The 21,507-nt window shown below is 41.2% G+C and overlaps 1 protein-coding gene across 4 annotated transcripts in view; it reads right to left on the bottom strand.

Annotated features, from left to right (window-relative positions):
* The window catches only part of LOC114465591 (plexin-C1-like), a 48,017-nt gene that overhangs the window by 24,163 nt on the left and 2,347 nt on the right, over nt 1-21,507 (bottom strand). For 2 of the 4 annotated variants that reach the window (XR_003674323.1, XM_028450693.1), the window contains exons 2-11: nt 13,371-13,493; nt 10,782-10,916; nt 10,521-10,621; nt 10,343-10,448; nt 10,105-10,267; nt 8,749-8,851; nt 8,299-8,377; nt 5,822-5,857; nt 5,593-5,726; nt 5,285-5,464 (exon numbers count right to left, since the gene is read on the bottom strand). Coding sequence is in view for 3 of the 4 variants with exons in the window: in XM_028450693.1 (XP_028306494.1) it covers nt 5,285-5,464; nt 5,593-5,726; nt 5,822-5,857; nt 8,299-8,377; nt 8,749-8,851; nt 10,105-10,267; nt 10,343-10,448; nt 10,521-10,621; nt 10,782-10,916; nt 13,371-13,493 (1,160 nt within the window). In the remaining variant the exon portion in view is untranslated. Of the gene's footprint in view, nt 1-5,284; nt 5,465-5,592; nt 5,727-5,821; nt 5,858-8,298; nt 8,378-8,748; nt 8,852-10,104; nt 10,268-10,342; nt 10,449-10,520; nt 10,622-10,781; nt 10,917-13,370; nt 13,494-13,741; nt 14,813-21,507 lie in introns of those variants that run through there. The other 2 variants (XM_028450695.1, XM_028450694.1) reach the window with 2 other exon arrangements.

The following is a 21,507-nucleotide window of genomic DNA, read 5'->3' as shown; positions in this document are numbered from 1 at the left end:
ACTAATAACTTTAGGTTATTTATATAACTCCGGTTCTATGAGAAATAAGAGTGAGATGTCTCACTATGGGATACACACTTCCTGTAGCCCTCAGAAGCAATTTTCTCAATCTGCCAAGCCCTGATTTGCCAGAAAGTTCCATCCACCAGGGACACTCCCACCCTCTCTAAGAGAGGAGCAGATATACAGTTCCTCATTCAAAATAAGCACCTCTTTTCACTCATTTGAGCAAGAAGGGTTGTCTGGTGAGACATCTTACTCATAGAACCGGGGTTATATACATAACTTAAAGTTCTATTTCATAATAGTTTATGAGATGTCTCATCATGGGATATGGCAACTCCCGTAGTGCAGACATGCTTATCGAGCAAAAAACCAGCCCGCAAGGCAGAGTCCGTTATACATCAGGACAGTAAACAGTAAACCCGGACAAACGCGAGGGGTGAGGACCAACTTGCCACTGCACAGATGTCCTGAACAGACACTCCCCTGAACAAGGCCCAGGACGTGGTGGAACATCCAGTCGAGTGTGCGTGCAGGCCCTCAGGCAGCCGCAGACCCCAGCCCTCGTTGGGGTCTGCTTGGTAATGAGGAGCCATTGCCAAAGCAATGACCCCCATTGCCCCCATAAGCAACAGGCTTCCCCCTGTGTGAATTAGCCCAGGAGATGAACAGCTGATCGCTCCTCCTGAGGCCCCCTACATGTTCATGTACGTGCGTAACACAAGGACTGAACATGACAAATTAGACCGCTGAACATGACAAATTAGACCGCTTCTCATCCTGCGAGGCAGGAAGGCCAACAGGTCAAGGGAATTTAAGAGTCCACCACCGTTGGCACAAAGGTCGAGTTGGGCTTCAAAATCATCCTCACATTGCCCGGGAAGAGCTGAGTGCATGACGGGTGAACCGAGATATTATTAACCCGCTTAGCTGAAGCCAGTGCTAGTAACAACACAGCTCACAGTGAAGCAACCCTAGGGCTAGCTTCCTCCAGTGGCTTAAGGGGTGATGCTTAAGATCTCTAAGTTATGTATATACTGTAAGTAATATGATTAACATGAGTGAGATGTCCCACTCATATTATGAAAAAGAACCCCCAATCAATAATAATCATTGTTAATTAAAATAATTAATTATCACTAGGTTGTAATAAGAACCACTGCCAGATCCCACGGTGGAACCAGCGGTCTGGTCATGGGGGTGTGCTCCCTTATTAAAAAAAAAAAAGGCCAATCAGCGGGCGCTGACTCATCGTTTTATCCCCAAAGCCCACATGACAGGCTGCGATAGCCCCCAAATACACTTTCACAGTGGAACAGTCTACGTGCTTGTCAATCAGGTCCTGCAGGGATGATAACATCACTCACTGCCCCCGGGCCCTGAAAAGGGATGTGACATCCCTGGGGGAACCAACCCTCGAAACACTGAAGGTTATTTACATAACGCCGGTTTCATGAGTAATATGAGAGAGATATCTCACTCATATTTATGACAAAGAACCCTCCACTTGCAATCATAAATAGAGCTAGTGGAAGCTGGAGATCACACACTCTGAGGGTCCCATCGCTGACAGATGGAGCCATTCAGGGGCCAAGCCCACAGTCCCAGTCGCTCTGGGTGTGGGTGGAAGATCATTCCTCCTGCTTCCTCCTGCATGGCTAGCCAGTGAGGGGCGCACCATGATCAGTGCATGACCCTGTTCCCTCACTCTTGACAGAGAGGGGAGTAAAGCATCGCTCTCAGAGAGAGGAGATGATCGCAACCCCAGCAGCCGACGGGAGCGTATAAGCCAGCTTGGTGGTTGATATACGCCACCACCGTGATACTGTCCTCACCAGGACATGATGTCCCCTAAGAGACGGGAGGAAGTGGATCAGAGAGAGGAACATCGTTGACATTTCCAAATAATTTATGTGACAGCGTCAGAGGTCTGCATCCCAGCAGCCTCTCACCAATCTGCCCCGGAACACTCCACCTCCGCCCGTCAGGCTGGTGTCCGTGGAGATCACTTTCCTGGACATAACAGTCCCCATGCAGACACCGTGCGTCAGGAAATCCGAGGCCCGCCAGCGGCGCAGGGCTGCGCTGCACTCCGGCGTAACATGAAGCTACCGTGCGCCATGATGCACAAGGTTGAGCCCATGAGAGACAACCCGCAGCTGGAAATCCATCATGTGGAGGTGGCCGAGGCAGATGACGTCATCAAGCCATCAATCTGAGTAAATGGTAAATGGACTTGATTTATATAGCGCTTTATCACCACACTGAAGCAGGCTCAAAGCGCTTTACATAACAGCTCATTTTCCCCCATCACTTTCACATTCACACACCAATGGGACAGGACTGCAATGCAAGGCGCTAGTCGACCAATGGGAGCAACTTAGGGTTCAGTGTCTTGCCCAAGGACACTTCGACACATAGTCAGGTACTGGGATTGAACCCCAACCTCTCGATCAGAAGACGACCCACTACCACCTGAGCCACGGTCGCCCGAGTAATCGGAGACATAATCTGAATTTAACAGATTTGCTCGGTCGAAACAGCGCAAGGCATGCCCTGAACGTCTCCATTGCAGAGACAGTCCCAGAAGACTGTTTCCTGTGTAGGGGACAACATGCTCTTTTTCGGGTTTTTCACGAACCCTAGGTCGGATAGGTGACGTAACAGAATGTGTGTGTGCGCTGTGGCCTTCGATTCAGACTGTGCCAAAAACAGCCAATCGTCCAAATAGGCGGCCAAGCGGATGCCCCGCCTCCTCAGCGGGGTTATCGCTGCCTCCGCAGCTGCCACGAACACCCTCAAGCTCAGTGAGAGGTTGAAGGGGAGCACACAGTATTCATGATATATCCACCTGAAAGCAAATCTCAGGTGCTTTCTGTACGAAATGTGGAAATACGCATCCTTCAGGTCGACAGACGTGAACCAGCTTGGTAAGCTGTGAGGAGGGAGACGACATTTAGAGCTCTCACTTAGAGCGCTGCTGAAGGGTACACCCTGCCCGAAGGGTCCGACTGAAGACGGCCCATCCCGGTCGGTAGCATGGGTCTCCGGGGAGACATAGCAGACTGGCATGGCAACAGGTGAGCTGCTATCAGCGGCTCCACTGTCGGCATTCTGAGCAGTCCGAGGCTCTCCACATCTTCACAGTCGAGGGCTGAGGTGCCTGTTACATGAGATTTTCACTGAAAGGACGGTCCTTCCATGGATGCGCCACTTCCATCAACAGCTCCAGGGAAACGGGGAGGACTTATCCCGGCGTGCCCTCGGAGGTGGGAAGCTTACTCACATAGCGGGACCTAGTGGCCTCCGTTACAATGGTGGGTCACGGGATGGCAAGGCACAGCTCCGCGGTGTCAAAACTTGGGAGAGAGGAGAAAGTTGTGAAAACCTCCTCCTCCGGAGAGGCGACAAAGGCAGCAGGCCGATCGGAGCCCCAGCCTGCGCCATGGGCAGCAGCAGAGTCCATAAGAGCTGTGTTCTCTTCGCTCGCTGTGGTAGAAGCGCTGTGAGGAGGAAGAAGGGGGGCCAAGGCAGACATCAGACGCGTCGGCCTACGTCGGAGGCTGCGTGCATCGGACGCCGTGTAGCAAGCCACAGTGCAACCCGTCCCCTTGGTGAGAGGAGTCTTGGTTTCCATCGCTGCTTGACGCAAGCAGGAAAAACAAGGTGGATTAGCTTTTATGCTACCACGTGGCGGCTAATGCAGGTGCTATCAGGGATGCAGGACAACGTGCACCGGACATCCGAGAAGTCGGGGACAGCGTTGACTGTTTTTGAACGACAGCTGGATTGCTAGATTTCAAGAGCTCGGGTACCGTGGTAAGGAGCTGGAACCGGGCCTTACACGGTAGTAAAGGCTCGGGAGAAAGACCTACGCTCGTAGGAGCCCAGGGGGCGTCGAGAGCCGTGGTCTGGGACGGCAGCAGATGTGCTGGTGTCCGTGAGCTCTGGCCTTGTGGCACAGAGCTAGCAGCAGGGCTGTCACCAGGATCGTACCAGAGTGAGGGGTCGCTGGAGGCCAACGTGCACGCCGGAGCAGCAATGTTGGAAGGAGCATTCAGCCAGAGCTGAGGCTCGGGGTTTTCATGATGTCTGGGAGCTCTGGACCTGTCGGTGCAGAGCTCAGAGCCGCTAACAGACTCCGTGAGTGTGAGAGCCGCTCGAGGACCATTGTGTGCCGAAGCAACAATGTTGGAGGAGAGCCTACAACCGGACCTGGAGCTCTGAATTTCACTTACCTGTGAAGGAACAGCACTTACCTAGCAGAGCAAGGTAAGCGTTGGTTGTTTCTCAACCTGTTGTGGTCCACGCAATGCGTTTATGCTTACCAGTGCCCAGCAACTGGAAAACCCAAAGGAATCCGCCTGCGGACAGTTTAACTGATAATCACGCGAGATGTGCATGAGAGAGGGAAGAGGTGTTTGAATGAGGAACTGCATATCCACCCTCCCTCTTATAGAGGGTGGGAGTGTCCCTGGCAGATGGAAAGTTCTTTCCAGCCAATCAGGGCTTGGCGGATTGAGAAAAGTGCTTCTGAGGGCAACAGGGAGTGTGTATCCCATCGTGAGACATCTCCCAAAATATAATAAAATAGAACTGACAGTGAGTTCAGCATAGCACAATGTCTCATCTTATTGTCTCGATAAACTACAATCATATTTACCCCACGACCGATCAATCATCTAAAAAAAACCATTTCAATAAATTATTTAAAAGTCTCAAGTGAAGACAAAGGAACAAAATACTGATTATATATCAAGTGCTAAAAGCTGTAAAAGAAACACAATTTCTATCTCTATCAAAATCTTTATTCTGTTGTCTCAAAATTACATAACATATATCTTATTGTTATTATTATTATTATTATTATAAATAATAATAAAATAATAAAAATAATAATAATAATAATAATAATTATTATTATTATTATGATGAAGTAAAAAAAGACATACCTAATTAAAACACACCTATGTAAATTTCTCTCCATTCCGAGGCACTAATGATAGAAAATCTTTTTTTGTTTTACCAATAATATCCTTCCATCCATCTGATGATATTAATACATCTTATTTTCAGCATCACATTAGATAAAAAGAGGAAGTTCACAAAAATGACAATGGGTATTTAAAGTTACCAGGGTAAAATTACACTGAGGAAGTTATGCCCATAATTTGCATAAATAATGATGTGATTGACAGTAAGTGGAAAATACCACCACAATAAAATGTGAAACCTTCCGATTAACAATGAAGACCATACATGCTTTATGTAAACAACAAACCTGATCCAGGACTGGTTTGGTAACAGTTGGTTGCAAGAAGGTGAGGATTGGTAAGTGATGTCCATTTTGCCGTGGCACGTGCCATCATGGAGGAGGGCACAGACTGTGATAACACCTTTTTTATCTGTACTAGGGATATTGAACAGCAAACTGGTGCCGGTGTTGTTCCACACTGGAGCTCTGCAGACACACAGAGAAAGACTTAATGTAAAAAAAAATAAGATATTCTATAATGATCAACTACAGGAAAGCCTTAGCAAATGCTAACAATTATGTACCAATATTCTGGTTTAGTAGCCTGTACTCACTCTTGTGGAGAGCAGACCATGTTAGCCTGGAACCTGATCGCAGTCACATCAGTGAGGTTCTGACCTGACAGATTAGCATGGTTCCTCCCATGGAAAGACACAACACTGGGAGTGATGGAGGAGATGATAGGAATCTGAAAACATATTTACACACACAAACACATATTAGCGTTAGCTTCTATTAGTGTGAGATAGTATCGATGAGATGACAGTAGTGATTTAGACTCACAGCAAAGCTGCTTCCAAGCATTTCACAAACACTCGTCTGCAAAAGAAAGGAGGCAAGAATGAGCAGGTTTAAGGACTTTACCCAGGGTTGGGGTCAATTATATTTGTAATCCCATAATTGATAATTAATTACAATTATATTTGTAATTGTAATTTTAATTTACTTTGTAGTTGGAATTGGCATGAAAATTCTATAAAAATTCTACACATATGTAGTTAACAATTATTAAAATATGTTTCATATCAAGCTTTCCCAAATTTGACTATTTATGAAAAAATTAAAATTAAGGTTTATATTGACACAAAAAAGGCCCAGACTCTCACCTTAAAATATAAAAACCTATATTTTTTATTGATTAGGAAGCCTAACAAGGTAACCAAGAGATAGGAAAAAAAATACGTTTTTAGTTTTCTGTTTTAAATGCTAACAGAAAGCTAACACAAGGGGAGAGTTAACTTTCATTAGATTATTTATTTCAGCCTCAGTAAAGGTGATATCAATATTACCACAATTATCGAAAATTCTGGAAAAACTCTTCATGAAAAGACTCGACAAATTTATAGAAGACAATAATATACTACATGAAGGACAATATGGGTTTAGAAAAGGACGTTCAACAGCAATGGCTATAATTGACACCACGGAGAATATAAGAGAAGCATGAGAAAAAAAACTATTTGTATTCAGAATTTTTCTGGACCTAAAAAAAGCCTTTGACACAATTAATCATGCTATTCTAGAAGAAAAACTTCAAAATTACGGAATAAAGCACAACGCCTTAAAATGGATTAAAAGCTATATGACAAATAGGAGACAATATGTTGACTTTGAAGAACACACATCAAAATGCCAAACCATACAATGTGATGTGCCACAGGGTTCAATTTTAGGGCCAAAACTCTTCATTTTATACATAAACGACATTTTCAAAGTCTCAAATTGCCTCAAAATAATGTTGTTTGCAGACGATACAACCATCCTATGCTCAGTTAAAGACATTAAAACTTTAATAGAGTCAACAAATGAAGAACTATTAAAAATTCAAACATGGTTAAATGTAAATAAACTAGCCCTAAACGTCAACAAAACAAAATTCATCAATTTTGGAAAGAAAAAAATAATAGGAGATATAAGACTGAAACTAAACATGGAAATAATAGAAGAAGTAAAAGAATATAGGGTACTAGGAGTGTGGATGGACGACAAGCTGACCTGGAAAAAACATATACAAATAGTTAAAAAAAAAGTTGCCAAAAGCAGTTACATCCTATGGAAGCTTCAACAAATCCTACATACCAAATCACTTAAAACAATCTATTCTTCACTCATAGCATTACATTTAAATTACTGCTCCGAAATATGGGGAAATAACTACAAAACATATCTTGAACCATTATTTAAACTACAAAAAAAGCTATAAGAATTTTACATAAAGCACCACACAACGCACACACAAACGAATTATTGAGAAGGCAAAATACCTAAAACTGCAAGAAATAATACACTACAACACAAATACACGCATTTAGGGCTTCATTTAAAAAACTACCACATCAAATACAAAAACGTTTCACATACAATCAAAATTCCTACGACTTCAGACATAATAATGTGTTTAGACCAGACAGGGTCAAATCAAACATTGGGAAACATAGTACAGTGTATAGAGCCATGAACCTCTGGAATAACCTTGACGTAGAGACACAACAATCCGTAAATCTGACAAGATTTAAGGAGAAGACACGGAGGATATTCCTACACGCATACAGGTCCCAAGTCAACTCTTCATCGAACAACACAGGAACTCATCAACTGGTCATTGAGAAGGTACTTCGAATGAAGAAGAACTTTTCGTTTGGAGAGTTGGAGGAACGTAAACAACGACTGGAAAAGAAAGCCCCAGGAGATACGGATGAAAAGGACAGTGAGGAGGAGAAACAACAGGAACAATGACTGCAGACGAGAACACATCACACAAAAAAGGAAAAAAAAAATCATAAATGAAAAGATGAAATTGTGGTATGAAGAAGATAAGAATGTTTGACCAGGAAAGACATGAGCTTTGATATAAAATTATCTGTGTTCAAACCAGGGGACGGATCTAGATAAGCAAACTGCTTTTTTCCGTCGCCCTTTCCGGCATACAAAAAGACAAAAAAAAAAAAAAAAACGATGATGTGATTTTACTCTGAATGTCAAAGTGAATTTTTGTGATTGCAACCATGTCGGAAATGAACTGAATAAAAAAAAATAAAAATAAAAAAAATAACTTTAGTAATTGAGAACATAATTGTAATTTACTTCCTGAGGATAAAAATATAATTGCAACTTAATTGTAATTAGAAAAAATGTTGGTCACTGTAATTGTAATCAAATTGTAATTGAACATTCGTAATTGAAAACTTAATTGTACCTGAAAAATGTAATTGACCGCAACCCTGCTTTTAACATGAGCACAGATTCAATTCAAACATTACATTTACATCTCCTTTATTATTGGCCCAGGAACAGCCATCATGGCTCCATTCACAGCCGGCACTGACACACTGCTGACACCTGAGGACAAACCACACACTGATGGTAAATTCACAATGATCCATATTTAAAGAGGAGGATAGAAGCTTCCTGAGCGTTACAGTAGCTTAACACTCATGTTTTGCTCTTCATATTTGTATTGATTTGGTAATTGTTTTTTTTATTATTAATTATTAAACAATAACATAATGTGGAGCCATAACCCACAGGGTGAGAGAAAGTTTCTGGGGTTAGAGTTGTATTCTCTTTTGAAACACTAACATGTGCCCCACCATCTGATTAACACTTTATACTATCATCTTAAAGATGATAGAAAAAAGGAAGAGCAACACAAACAAGGTTGTATGTAGACCTCAGACCTTATTATAGAGCTGTCCACAGTGTGTACTTACAACAAAGATGTAGGTGATCCACTGATGTCAGAGCAGTTTGTAAGCTTCAGACGTTCTGTCAGATAGGATGCTCCAACTCTCATTTTCACTGTGACATCCAGGCCTGGAAAAAAAAAAAAGTTTCATAAAAATGAAATACTCTGAAGTTCATTGAAATTATATACATTGAAATTATATACAAATTTAAATAACACTTTTACTCATTATTATTATTATGACATAGGCGTGAATAAGGTGTCATGAAGGCTGTCATAAGTGTTGTTCGTTACCTTAGCCCTTCAATACCCTAACCTTAACCTTAACACTAACCCTAATTAATCCCACTAGATCCCTCCACCTAACCCAAAAAATGCCAACATAGGTCCAAAGGTGTCATAATTTAGCGAACAACACTTAAAGCTGCAGTTTGTGGAATCATTCTTCCGCTCCCCGTTTCAAAACCGAAACATAACCTCCCTGTGGAGTTCCAAGCAACTTTTTTCTCAATAGAGACTATTGACAAATGTTGGAACTTTATCTTGTGTTATTTGAAAGTTTTCTGGTGTTATAGAGACTCTGACGTGAATGCACATATTACTCTGTAGTTATTGCCCTGAACAGCGGCTGCTGCTGTCAGCTCATCCCCACCAGAGATCTCAGCGAGACGGCTGTGATCTCAGCTGTCGCTCAAAGCAGAATGACAACCACCACTTGTGCATCCAGACTATAAAATGAATTGCGTTTGTTCTCTCCACCTTGGATAAGCTTCTCTTAGGTTTACACGCGATTTATCCCGTCTCTTCTCACTCTACCTCTGAAACCAGTATGTGGGGCAGTCACGATGATCCGCGAGGATGCAAAGGTTCGTTCCTCCCGAGTATGTTTGTGCCTTTATTCTGTTGCTTCTTCACCTCTGTCTTTCTTTTTCCGCTTGCTTTGTAGTGTAACCGCTGTGCCTAATGTCACATGTCACGATGGGAACTTCTGCTGGAACGTCCGCGATTGGACTTTTACTATCAATAGTATATAAACGCGCTTGTTTTCACTCAAGCATCCAATAGTAACGCCCAAAACAGCTCATAGAGCATTTGTGTTTGTCGAAACATCTCTGATTGACTGAAATCCAGCATCACGCTTCTGGATTTCTAAACTTCATTTACAGGGCCAGGAGAAAGAGATGAGATTCACTGTCCACTCAAAACACTGTATTACAATACGCTCAAAGATGATTATACATTTTTGACCAAATGACGCCAACGAAAACATACATACTGCAGCTTTAATGACAGACTTCATGACATCTTATTAATGCCAATGTCAGCGTTATGTATAAAACTTCAAGTAAATCGTTACCCAAATTTATTCCAAACCACTGACCGTCGGAAGGAAATGTGATATCAGAGAGCAGACAGATGCATTGTGGGAACTGGGATGGAGGACCAGTCCTGCTACAAAGTTCTCCAGTAGCTCCAGAGACTTGACAGGTGAATTTAGTCCTGTTTTGGCCTGTGCTCACATGTATGTGAATGTTCAGTGTGAGCTACACAGAGACAGAAAACATGAGACACATCAGAGTTACAGTTGATTCCAGTCCTGAATACGCTGTAACATCTACCCGTCCAGTCAAGTCGGCGACGACTTTGTGTGAAATCATCTTCTGTTGGTAAACGTCAGGAATAGAAACCCAGTCTCCATCCTCACAGTCACTTTCAAACATACAACTGGAGACAGAGAAACTAGTTGTGAGTTCATCAGTGTGTGAAGACGACTGCAGCAGATGAGGTTCCTCTGACCTTCTTTTAGGGCCACACCACACACAGTCTGGATCCTGAGCAGACCAACACTGCTGCACATTGGTGTGTGTGCTGCACTGGGACACAGGAACACGCTTCACCTGCCACACACACACACGCACGCACGCACGCACGCACGCACGCACACACACACACACACACACACACACACACACACACACACACACACACACACACACACACACACACTCAGCAACACTACAGACAGCAGTGGGTAGGAGGTGCTGTAGCTCTACCAACCTGTTCTGTGAAGGGCAAATACACATGTTTACCATCCACCTGATCCAGATGTATTCTGGGAAATACCCGCTGGTCATCATTGGCTCTGTAGAGAACTCTGGGACAGGCAGGGTGAAAGTTCCTGTCCACAACAAGCTGAGAGAAGGAGAACAGCTCTGATGTTGTTCTGAGACACTGAGCAGGTGATCAGAGAACACTGAAGTTCTACAACACAGCTCCACGTCTGAGGGCTGGAGGAACAATTCAGCTCACCCTCAATTAATAAAAAGTAAAATACTTAGTTTCCTTTAAACACTTTTATATTTTCTTTCAAAATATTACATTAATCTCCCATTAACTTCAATCATAGTACTGAATTCATGTTCTGCAATGGAAAACACAATTTGACCCATTTATTTTTCTCTCTCTCTTCAGTTAATATTTGGCCCCAACATTTTAAGACAATATCACACATTCACACACTATTTCTCACTGAGAAAGGGATGATTGAATGTCTAGAAAATGTGAGAAATAGATGAACGCGTCCAAATCGGCCCATAATACCATTCAAAATCATGTGCCACGTGTTATGGTTGGTCTTAGTGATCATGTTATCATGTGACTGGAAATGAATATAGAGCTTTATCTGAAGTGTATTTTTAATGTTTTGTGATTAACAAGTGGTTTGGATTATTATGACTGCATTTAAAGCAGAACTAAGTAACTTTTTCACCTTAATAAATCTTCTCGTAGTCCCTGTGAGGGTAATACATGTGTTTATGAGGTGATTGGGGGGTCTTTCACCTCTCCCTGCAGTTTCTGGCCAGAAAACAGCACTTTCAACTTTCCCTGCCTCCGACCCGGTGGCAAGATATACTGGTTTACGGCAGCCCCAATACAAATTGATGCGAGATTATGACCAGCACTGTGGCTGCACACGGTTGTCTACAAATTCACGTTTCTCAAAATTATATCATGGCAGAACCAGCAAAAAAAAGGCAGAGAAGACCTTTGTCCAAGGAACGGAGCAACTCCATGCAGTGACAGCTCAGCAGCAACAAACAGCAATCACACACTGTCGCTGCGGCAACAGGCACGCACACACACTCACAACCCAGCACTCCATCAGGCAGCACACACACAAATATACATCCATCTATCCATCCATCCATCCATCCATTTTCAGAGCACACAAACAAACACATCACACACATTTCCACATTCCCTTCCGTATTACTCCCACATCATTTATTTATTTTACTTGTCTCTCTTCCTCATACTGTTCACATGGTCACATGGGACTATATGTGTGAAAGCACCCTTAGTGTCACTGTTGTATTAGGATTTTTCAGTGATCGGTTGCTACTGTCTTGGGAGAGCAAAGAGCATGTAGCTGTGGGGTGGGGCAGGCGGCGGGGTGTGCAGAATTTTTAAGACAGTGACATAACCAAAAGGGACCTTTAGGGGGAGCGCTAAGCACAAGTTACTAATCTGAAAAGTCTCCAGTACAGAGACAGGTTTAGCTGATGATGTATTATTTGAACTGGTGATCATTTTACTTGGTGACTTGTCATGGCAGAAGCGTTGCACATCTAATCACACCGTCATACGATTGCGTGGGATTTGCCAGTTTGCGGTAATTAAAGGTTTCACAAAAAATGTTTTGGATGTTTTGGGACGATATCACACAATTCCATGGTATTTTTCTAATACAGCTGAGGGTCTAGTGATGTTGCAGGCATGATAAGCTCTAACTATCCAGTTTTTGTATATTCTCTGAAGCATTTAAATGCAAACTTAATAAGGGTAGTTAATTTAACTAACCCTATTTATCATGTTTTGTACGGTTTTAGAAGTTTAATTGCCTAAATCTAAACAGGGAAAGATGATGAAACGAAATGGAGAAGTGTTAAGTGACATGACGGTAAAATGGGTAAATCTTATTTCTCTCTTGACTATGGGGAGAACAAAATGAGAAAATCTGTAGTTCCTTCTTGACAGTGGAACATTAAAGCTCTGTGCACATCATTCCTAGCTTTGTCCTCTAACCTTAGCCTATCATCTTGCTTTTAGAAACAGTTTAACTTGTGAAATCAATGATCATAAAAACTGACAACCTTTCTCACACATAGTGAAAATGTTTTAAATCTGCTACCTTAACTTAGGCTTTAATGCAGAAAACAAACCTTTGTTCAAGCATTAAACTTTAGTAATGGAATCAATAAAGAATCCCTGGCATTACAGCAGCATTAGAGACATGGCTAAAGTGATGACGACCACATCAGTTCAACTGCTTTGGATCAATACAATTCAGTGGTTTGTGTGAGTGATGCATTTGGTTTTTAGCTTCCTCATTATCCACAGTGATGGAATCCCACTGTAATCTCTGACAAAGGGTTAAAATATGGTCAGCTCCACTTGAAACACTTTTCTGCATGCCATAAGCTATCATTGCAAAACTGAAGTGGGCTGTTAATCTTTGTGAATAACTTCTAATCAGTGAACAGGATCTCTTTTTTTTGAGGGGTGACCGATTCATTGTGCATTAAAATATTCTTTTGTAGATGGCTGAATTTGTATAAACACTGCATATAAACATTTTGTACAGACCTTGATGAGCTGTCCGTCTCCTGTACCAATGAAGAAAACCCTCCAGTCCTTGTGACGTAAAGCCAGCACGGAGGTCATGTAGCTTTGTCTGAGGAGCTCTTTCATGGGTTTCAGGATCTTTGTCTGAGAGTTAAACACAGCATCAGATCCAGTAACTACAGACATTTGAAAACATTGGTGCAAATACATTTGCAGTCACTGCCAACTTACAGCAGTGTAGAATACTGATGGAAAGTCACCAGTAGTTTACAACCAGTCATGAATATTAATCAACCATGAATGAAATACTTTTGCCAGCAAGAGTTCAAGTGATTATTATTATTATTATTATTATTATTATTATGACACAGAGTTAGTAAACCATGACCCACTGTTGTTGGACTTTGGTCTAAATTTTTGAAGTAGAAGTCCTGATCCTTGTTGGTCATGATGCTATGATCAGGACTGATGTCAAACAGGACCAGCACGGTGTGTGTGTGTCCTTCGTCCACACTGAACACTCCACTCCAAAGCAGCGGCTCTTCTCCTGGGATGATCGATGAGGCCAACAGTCTGCTGCCTTCTCCTCCATCATGGATGCTGAGGGTGACGCCCCGCACTGACTTCAGGGTCTCAGTTTTAGAATCTTTATCTTCAAACCAGATGAGTCGCACTTTGTTGTTTTTATAGGTTGATGGCTGCACGTTAGAGAGCAGGTAGATGTTTGATCCAACCTGAAATCCATCTACAAATTCTGCTTTCCCTTCGCTTTTAATGAGGGGCTTGTAAGTGACGTCATTCAGAGAAAAAATACCTCTGTTAGACCCATGACTGTCGTCTACATCATGAAGGTTGACAGTTTCTAGGTCAAAGCGACACTTTCCCTCCTTGTTCTGGTAGCCCTGCTGTATGGCGGTCAGAATAAAGGTGTCAGTCTTCTTCAGAGTCACCAGAAAAGCTACAGACCCACTGCTGCTGCTCAGTGGTCCCACCTGGATCTGTTCATGGTAAATGATATTTGAGATGTTCCTCAGGTCCAGGATCTCACAGTATCCACACTCGCTGGTCTCTCCGCAGCTGATCAGAGTCTTGTTCTCCACAAATGGTAAAAACACATTGATCCTGAGGGTATCGTTCCACCAAGCAGACCCAGAAACTCTGTCAAAAAGTCTAGTGTCTGATTCTTTATCCGGTCTCATGGTTCCTCTCTGTGATGTGCTGTGGACCAGAGTCAGCTCATGGTTCAGCTGGTACAGCTTCTTCTCTGTGGCGATGTAAACCGAGTTGTTGGCTACAGACAGCTGACGGATCTCTCCATCCAAGTGGAAACATGATTCCTCCTCCTGACAGCGACCCTGGGCTGCCCGCGGTACAAAGAGCAAAGCAAGCAGCAGAATCATCTTCTTAGTGACTGTCACTCCCTCAGACACTCACAGCACAGCGCTGATCTCCAACACAGTCTGTGGAGCCGTGCGTCAAAACGCAGGACACGTCTGCTGAAAGCAGAAGTGCTGAAAGAGGGAGGAGAGGCTTGGAATTGAAATCGCCACTTCCGCATTTGCACTCACTTCTTCTTCACTTGATTGCATTTCATTAGAGACTAATAATACATCAATCATTCCCCACTGGATTTTGGTCTGTTGCCTCAGAGCAACAACATGCTATGAGACTAAAACACCGAGGGTTTCTATATTACAAATGAATAGGAATGAGGAACAAGCAAGCAATAACGTATTATCAACTTTTTTTTTTCGAACAAACCGCCACAACTGATTTATCGTAGCTTCATCTGTTCTTTCATTATTTGGTTTTGCTTGCCATCCCACCTATCAGCCCCCGGTGACTCGTTGTGTTCCAATGTGATTATTAAGAAGTGACAGGGGGTTATCATAGCACGTTACGGGATGCAAGATGCTTCCTCCAATTACGGCCATCTACTGTTGAAAAGATCCACACCCAGCTCTCTTCAACTCAGCACATAAGTTGACAACTGGTATTCTGTTGTTACGAACAATACTAGTACAGAGAATAAAACATCATCAACTTCTTTTTCTCCTAATCTACTAGGTCATCTGATTTCAAAAGAAACAAGGAAGCATAACATTAGAATAAGTCATATACCTATGGTGACCACCGTTGTTCAACTGCAGAGAAGGAATAGACCCTATGGAAAACCATTTGTGCATAAATTTGCAATGAGTGATATCAACCATAATTATTAAGCTTTATTGGTGCTCGAATTTGGAGTAGTCTACATGTATATGTTTTTTTAATTAATTAATTGTATTGAACTTGATGATGTATATACTCTTTGTTTGTGCACTTGGTTGGTTATATAATAATGCATATTCTATATTTAACACCATCACTTTTACTAGGAAGTGATGGTGAAGTAACTGTAATACTGTAATGAATTATTGGCTGATAAGGGGATGGGAATTAACAAGTTGTATATATTTTTTCGTTTTTATGTATCTTTGTTTTGATTATTTGTTTGAAATAAATAAATAAAAATAAAGGACACTTCACAAGTGAAGTAAAAAATGTCACTAGTAGTCCTAGTAAGCTTTATATGCTAATACAGGACGGGAAAAGAAATTGGCTCTCAAAAATATTACAACCAATCAGGGTGCTGGATTTGGTTATAATCCCTCCTACTTCATTTGCATTACATCTACTAGTACTACTAAAGTGAATCTTTTGGTTTTACTAGTACCACCAGTTGACTAAAAACAGTCTCAATATTGCTAAAGAGATTTCGAGTGTACTAGTAGTACTAGTAAAAAAAAAAAAATTGTTATACTTGGAACGGTTTTTGGTGCACCAGTGTGCGAGTAGACTTTATTGGTCAAGCAAATCGTCTACTAGTGGAAGATTTTGTCTTACTAGTAGTACAAGTAGACTTTAAAATATATTAAGAATAAAACCTTAAAGCTTTATCTCAGATCTTGACTTTTTTTCTAATTTAATTTAGAGACTGCAACATCTGTTCCCCCTACTTCTATGACATTACAGACTTTTGTATCAAACTCATCCAACTGTCCCAGTATTCAAGGTTGGTATCATTGCTATGGCTTCCATAAACTGTGCACGCATTGTCATTTATGCACCTTTTCTTAAAGAGAATACCAAACACACAGAAAACACCTTGGAGGAAAACTGCGATAATGCAAAATTTGAAATCTGATTGTAGAAGAGCTGAGCGTAAATGGAGAACCTACAAAACTCCAAATTCATCTAGAGCTGTACAAAACGAGTCTGTGTAAATTCAATGATGGCTTGTTCAAAGCAAGGCAGCAATACCTTTCTGAAATTATTGCTAAAAAATCACCAACTCTCACACATTCTTTCTTTAATTGAAAAGCTCTCAATCCTCCCAGAACAGATAGCCCCTGAATTACTGATAACTAGAAAATGCAATGAAATTGTTGTATAATTTAATGAAAAAATACAATCAATAAGGTCAAACACCAGCACAAACCAGCAAAATAACAAAAAGCTTGAACAGCTTCAACCACTGAGGGATGAGTCAACTACAATGTCAGAGTTTATTACAGTGAACCCAAAAACATTAGAATCAGCAGCTAAATCCATCAACATGTTGCCTTGACAAAATACCGTCAAACTTTTTTAAAACTGTCGTAAAACCAAGGGACCTTTCGCAAAAACTCCCCTACAAACAGTCATTGTCCAATCATATGTTCGAGCAACCGCTACTATGTAAGCAAGGTCCGACATGCTCAGAGCAGGCACAATGGTGAAGCGGTGTTCTTATGGCTTGTGCAAGTCAGATACCAGGTACCCCAATAGTTGGCTAAGGAAGTCGTGTTCTTTCCGTTCCTAAAGCCGAAAACACAACTGGAGCAATGTCTACAATGGACTATAAAACTATGGGATGTGTGTGTGTCAGTATGCGTGTATGTGTAGTATGGGAGATGTGTATGTTTTTAAAGTTATCTCATCTTGTCTGCACTAATGTCTATGTTCAGCAAAATGACAATAATGCCTGATTTAATTTGATTAAATAAGGTGTTGAAATATATTACAGTGCCTTGACACAACTATACATCCATGTACCCGGTGACTACTGGGGTATACAGTTATTAACAACTATCATATTGCCATATTACTATCAACATTTCAGGCTTTGTGACCACTTAGCAGAGTTAATAGCTGCTATCTTATTAGCCTTGGGTCAGCTGTAGGTTCAGCTAGCTAGCTGATATAACAGTTTGTTTTATTAAGATCCCCATTAGCTGTGGTAATAGGATACAAACAATATAATATAAGAAAACTTACCCAGCAGTGACTTTGGTAAAGTTAGAAAGGCATTGAAAGAAGTCCAGCCCTTCAGGAGCATGACTGGTCCGGTATGCTTTTGCTTTGATAGTTGTAATGTCCCCTTTGTTGTTTATTTTAATATGTTGAATATATCCCTCCACAGCACATTGTAACCCCTTTTGCCAGGATCTGGAGGATATCGTGCAGGTATTACTCCAAAAATGTCTGATGAAGGGCGGTCAGCCCGAAACGTCACATCTTTTGGTGTTTTATTAAAAACTGAATTTGGGAGCAAACTATGAAGTGGTGCGGACCTTCGTTTCTTCATAGCTACTTTGGACCTTTTTTGATCCAGCACACTGCTTCAAGGAGGGAAGTGCGTGTTTTTTTGATTGTATTACTCCAAAAAGAGTCACTATCACGCACCGGGAGACTTCTCCCAGCCATTCCAGACGAGACCAACTCAGGAAAATGACAGACATCCCAAAAGTAAATAAGGGGGGAGGGGCTTTTGCAAAAGGTTCATTGTGTTTGATTTGTGTCAGATAATTCTCTGTTTATTCCAGTCAGGAATCATCTCAAAATCCCTGAAAGTAGCTGCCTCTACAGGTATAGACCAATCAGCAATCTTCATTTCAAGGCCATAATCATTGAGAAGGTGGTCATCAACCAAATCAGTCAATTCTTAACCTTCAACAGAATAATTGATAAATTTCAGTCAAGCTTTTGTTCTCATCACAGCACAGAAACAGCTCTTATCAAAGTGATCAATGACATAAGATACTAATTCAGGAAAAGTCTTAGTTCTCATTCTATTGAATCTAAGTGCTGTGTATGACACTGTGGACCATACAATTTTGTTGCATAGATTGCAAACATGGGTTGGATTAAATGGAAAAGTACTGCAATGGTTTAAGTCATATTTGGAGGAGTGAAGTTATTTTTTAAGCATTGGACACTTTGAATCTTACAGATTCCAATGTCCAGTGGGTTCCTCAGGGCTCTGTTGTTGGACCCCTTCTGTTTACCCTTTATATGCTTCCTCAAGGACAAAATTTACAGAACTGTAAGGTTGATTATCAGAGGTACGCAGATGACACACAACTATATCTATCATTTAACCCAGATGACTATGGTCCCATTGAGGTGTTGTATGACTACTTAAAAAAGGTAAACTGCTGGATAAGTGAAAACTTCCTTCAACTAAATCATGACAAGATGGAAGTGATTGTCTTTGGTAACAAGGAAAAGAGGACTGCTGTCAGCGAGTATCTTCAGTCTTTAAAAGCTAAAGACCAAGTAAGACACTTTGGTAAAAGGTTTCATGATTAGGAAAGATCAGGACAAACTTGTCCATGCTTTTATCTCCAACAGACTGGACTATTGTAATGGTCTTCTGACAAGAATCCCCCAAAAGAGCATTAAACAGCTGCAGCTCATTCAGAATGCTGCAGCTCAGGTCTTAATCAGAACAAAGAGGTCAGAACACATTACTCCAGTTTTAAAATATTTACACTGGCTCCGATTTAGCCTCAGAATAGACTTTAATGTTCTGCTGCTGTTGTATAAATCTGTGAATGGGTTTGGTCCAGAATACATCAGTGAGATGTTAGTCATGTATGAACCCAGCAGGTCTCCGATTTATGGACACAGGCCAGATAGTGGAGCCCAGAGTTCACAGCAAATATGGTGACAATGCTTTTAGTTGTTATGCTGCAAACAAGTGGAACAAACTGCCAACAGAGCTGAAGTCAGCATCCAATGTGAACATTTTTAAATCCAGGTTAGAGGCATTCTGTTTTTCTACCACCTATCACTGTGAGGGAGATTTTTAATCATGTTATTGTTTATTTAATGTTTTTATTTATTTTAGGCTGTTGAATGTTTTCTGTTGCAGTTTTTGATCATGTAAAGCACATTGAATTGCCATGTGTATTAAATGCACAATACAAATATATTTGTATTGCCTTGCCTTCACTAGTACTATTAGCAACACAAAATTGTCTAGTAGTAGAGCTTTACTGTGGTTGATATGTTATCACCAATATACATGTTATGCTTAAATGGCTTTCCATAGAGCCCAACAGCTTGATCAAGGTACCTGAAACCAAAATTTTGTTCGTGTATCCCATTTCCCATGAGTATTAGTAGATGATTGGGCGAAAACATTGATTGACTCACTCAGTGCCATTGACGAGATAACTCGTCAATAATTAAAATCCAAACGCTCAGTGCCATTGACGAGATAACTCGTCAATAATTAAAATCCAAACGCTCAGTGCCATTGACGAGATAACTTGTCATTTGCGTTTTTTCAAGGGAATTACTAGAAAACACCCTGGCGGAGGTCCCTCATCAATATCTAAGCTGTGGGGTGATGTAGTGACCAACTGTGCCCTGAAGATGGCAGCAGTGCACCTTTAGATGAGAGATTAGCCACTGATGCTACCATTAGCTGGGGAGAAGAAGCAGGAACGAGTGAGATTATGGCGCTACAGAGTGATATTGTGAAGTATCCAGGAGCTCACATCTCCACATACTAGCACAGAACATGTGAGATCATCCGTGCTCAGCAGAGCTCAGAGGGAGAGGAGGAAAGGCATTTATGAGACAGAAAATGGCGCTACGTACAGAGTTGACGTTCCCAGCAGCGCACACTCAACCAGAGCATGTGTGGAACTCATGGATAGTGTGGCGATGGTGAAATAAAACAATTAAAAAAAACGGGGAACGCAGTGACACTCTGTATGTCCGGGAGGAAGAGGAAGTTGCGTGTGTGCACACTGATTAGAGAGAAACTTGTAGGAACGCCAAAATACAGTAAGAAATCCATTCATCTCTGACCCAGATAGATAAATAATTTTGCCATCAAATGCCAGGTCTCAGTGTTTTTTTTTTTGTTTTATATAAGGAAACAATGTTCAGATGCTAGAGTTGTTACTAAAGCAAAAATAGTTTTAAAGTCACTGACAGGGTTTTTCTTTTTTTAGAAAAAGCCTGTTTTCTCAGTTTTTTGCTCTGAAACTGAAGATTTGTGTAAAACTTGCTCTATTCAACGGCTGATTACAAAAGAATGAAATGAGCCAGAAATGTGGTGTCAGATTTCAGATAGTCATAGTAGAAAATATTCTGTGGGTCTTTAAAAATCAGTCAAAATGCTCAAAAACGGCTGGCACTGAGGGGGGTAGAAAATCTGAAAATGGCTGGCACTGAATGAGTTAAGATGATAATGATGATAATTGTATGCCTGCACATCTCCATCCATGACTTCTTATGTAGTATTGATTATTGTTAAACAACAGTGCTCTAACTGCACAACGTAGCCCCGAGGCAACAAATGAAAAACTGGTATACAGTTTTAGGATAGAAATTAACTTTACTCAATTAAATATGCTTCTACCCATATTAATGCACATCACAGATATTATTCTTACAAAATAATTTAAGATTTAAACTTAAAAAGTGAAATAAATTTTACCTATAGCTCGCAGCGTGTCAAAGCCCCTACGGCCCAAGAAACAACTGTTTAATCCAACGATGTTGCTTGGGTTAAACCCTATGGCATAGAGCAGTGATTCCCAAACTTTTTGCAGTCCCGTACCCTTTCAGACCTTTAACCTGAAGCCATGTACCCCCTACTCCTGCACACTCAAAAACATGATAATGTAATGTCATATCCAACATAGCTGGCCCTACAGTGAAATGTGTCCCTGAATTTTACCTATCCTGTTGAGGAATAATATATAATAAAACGTAATAATAATCTGTAAATGCACAAGAAAATAATTTATTCAGAATTGTACCTTTTCGATTTATTTCCATTTTTAGCAAACTGGCATTGAAACAATGCTCTCTTTTTAGAAAAAGAAATCTCCAG

The sequence above is a fragment of the Gouania willdenowi genome, chromosome 6 (genome assembly GCF_900634775.1).
Source record: "Gouania willdenowi chromosome 6, fGouWil2.1, whole genome shotgun sequence".
Classification (NCBI taxonomy): Eukaryota; Metazoa; Chordata; class Actinopteri; order Blenniiformes; family Gobiesocidae; genus Gouania; species Gouania willdenowi.
The sequence above is the reverse complement of the archived record's forward strand: the minus strand, read 5'-3'. Positions and strand labels throughout refer to the sequence as shown.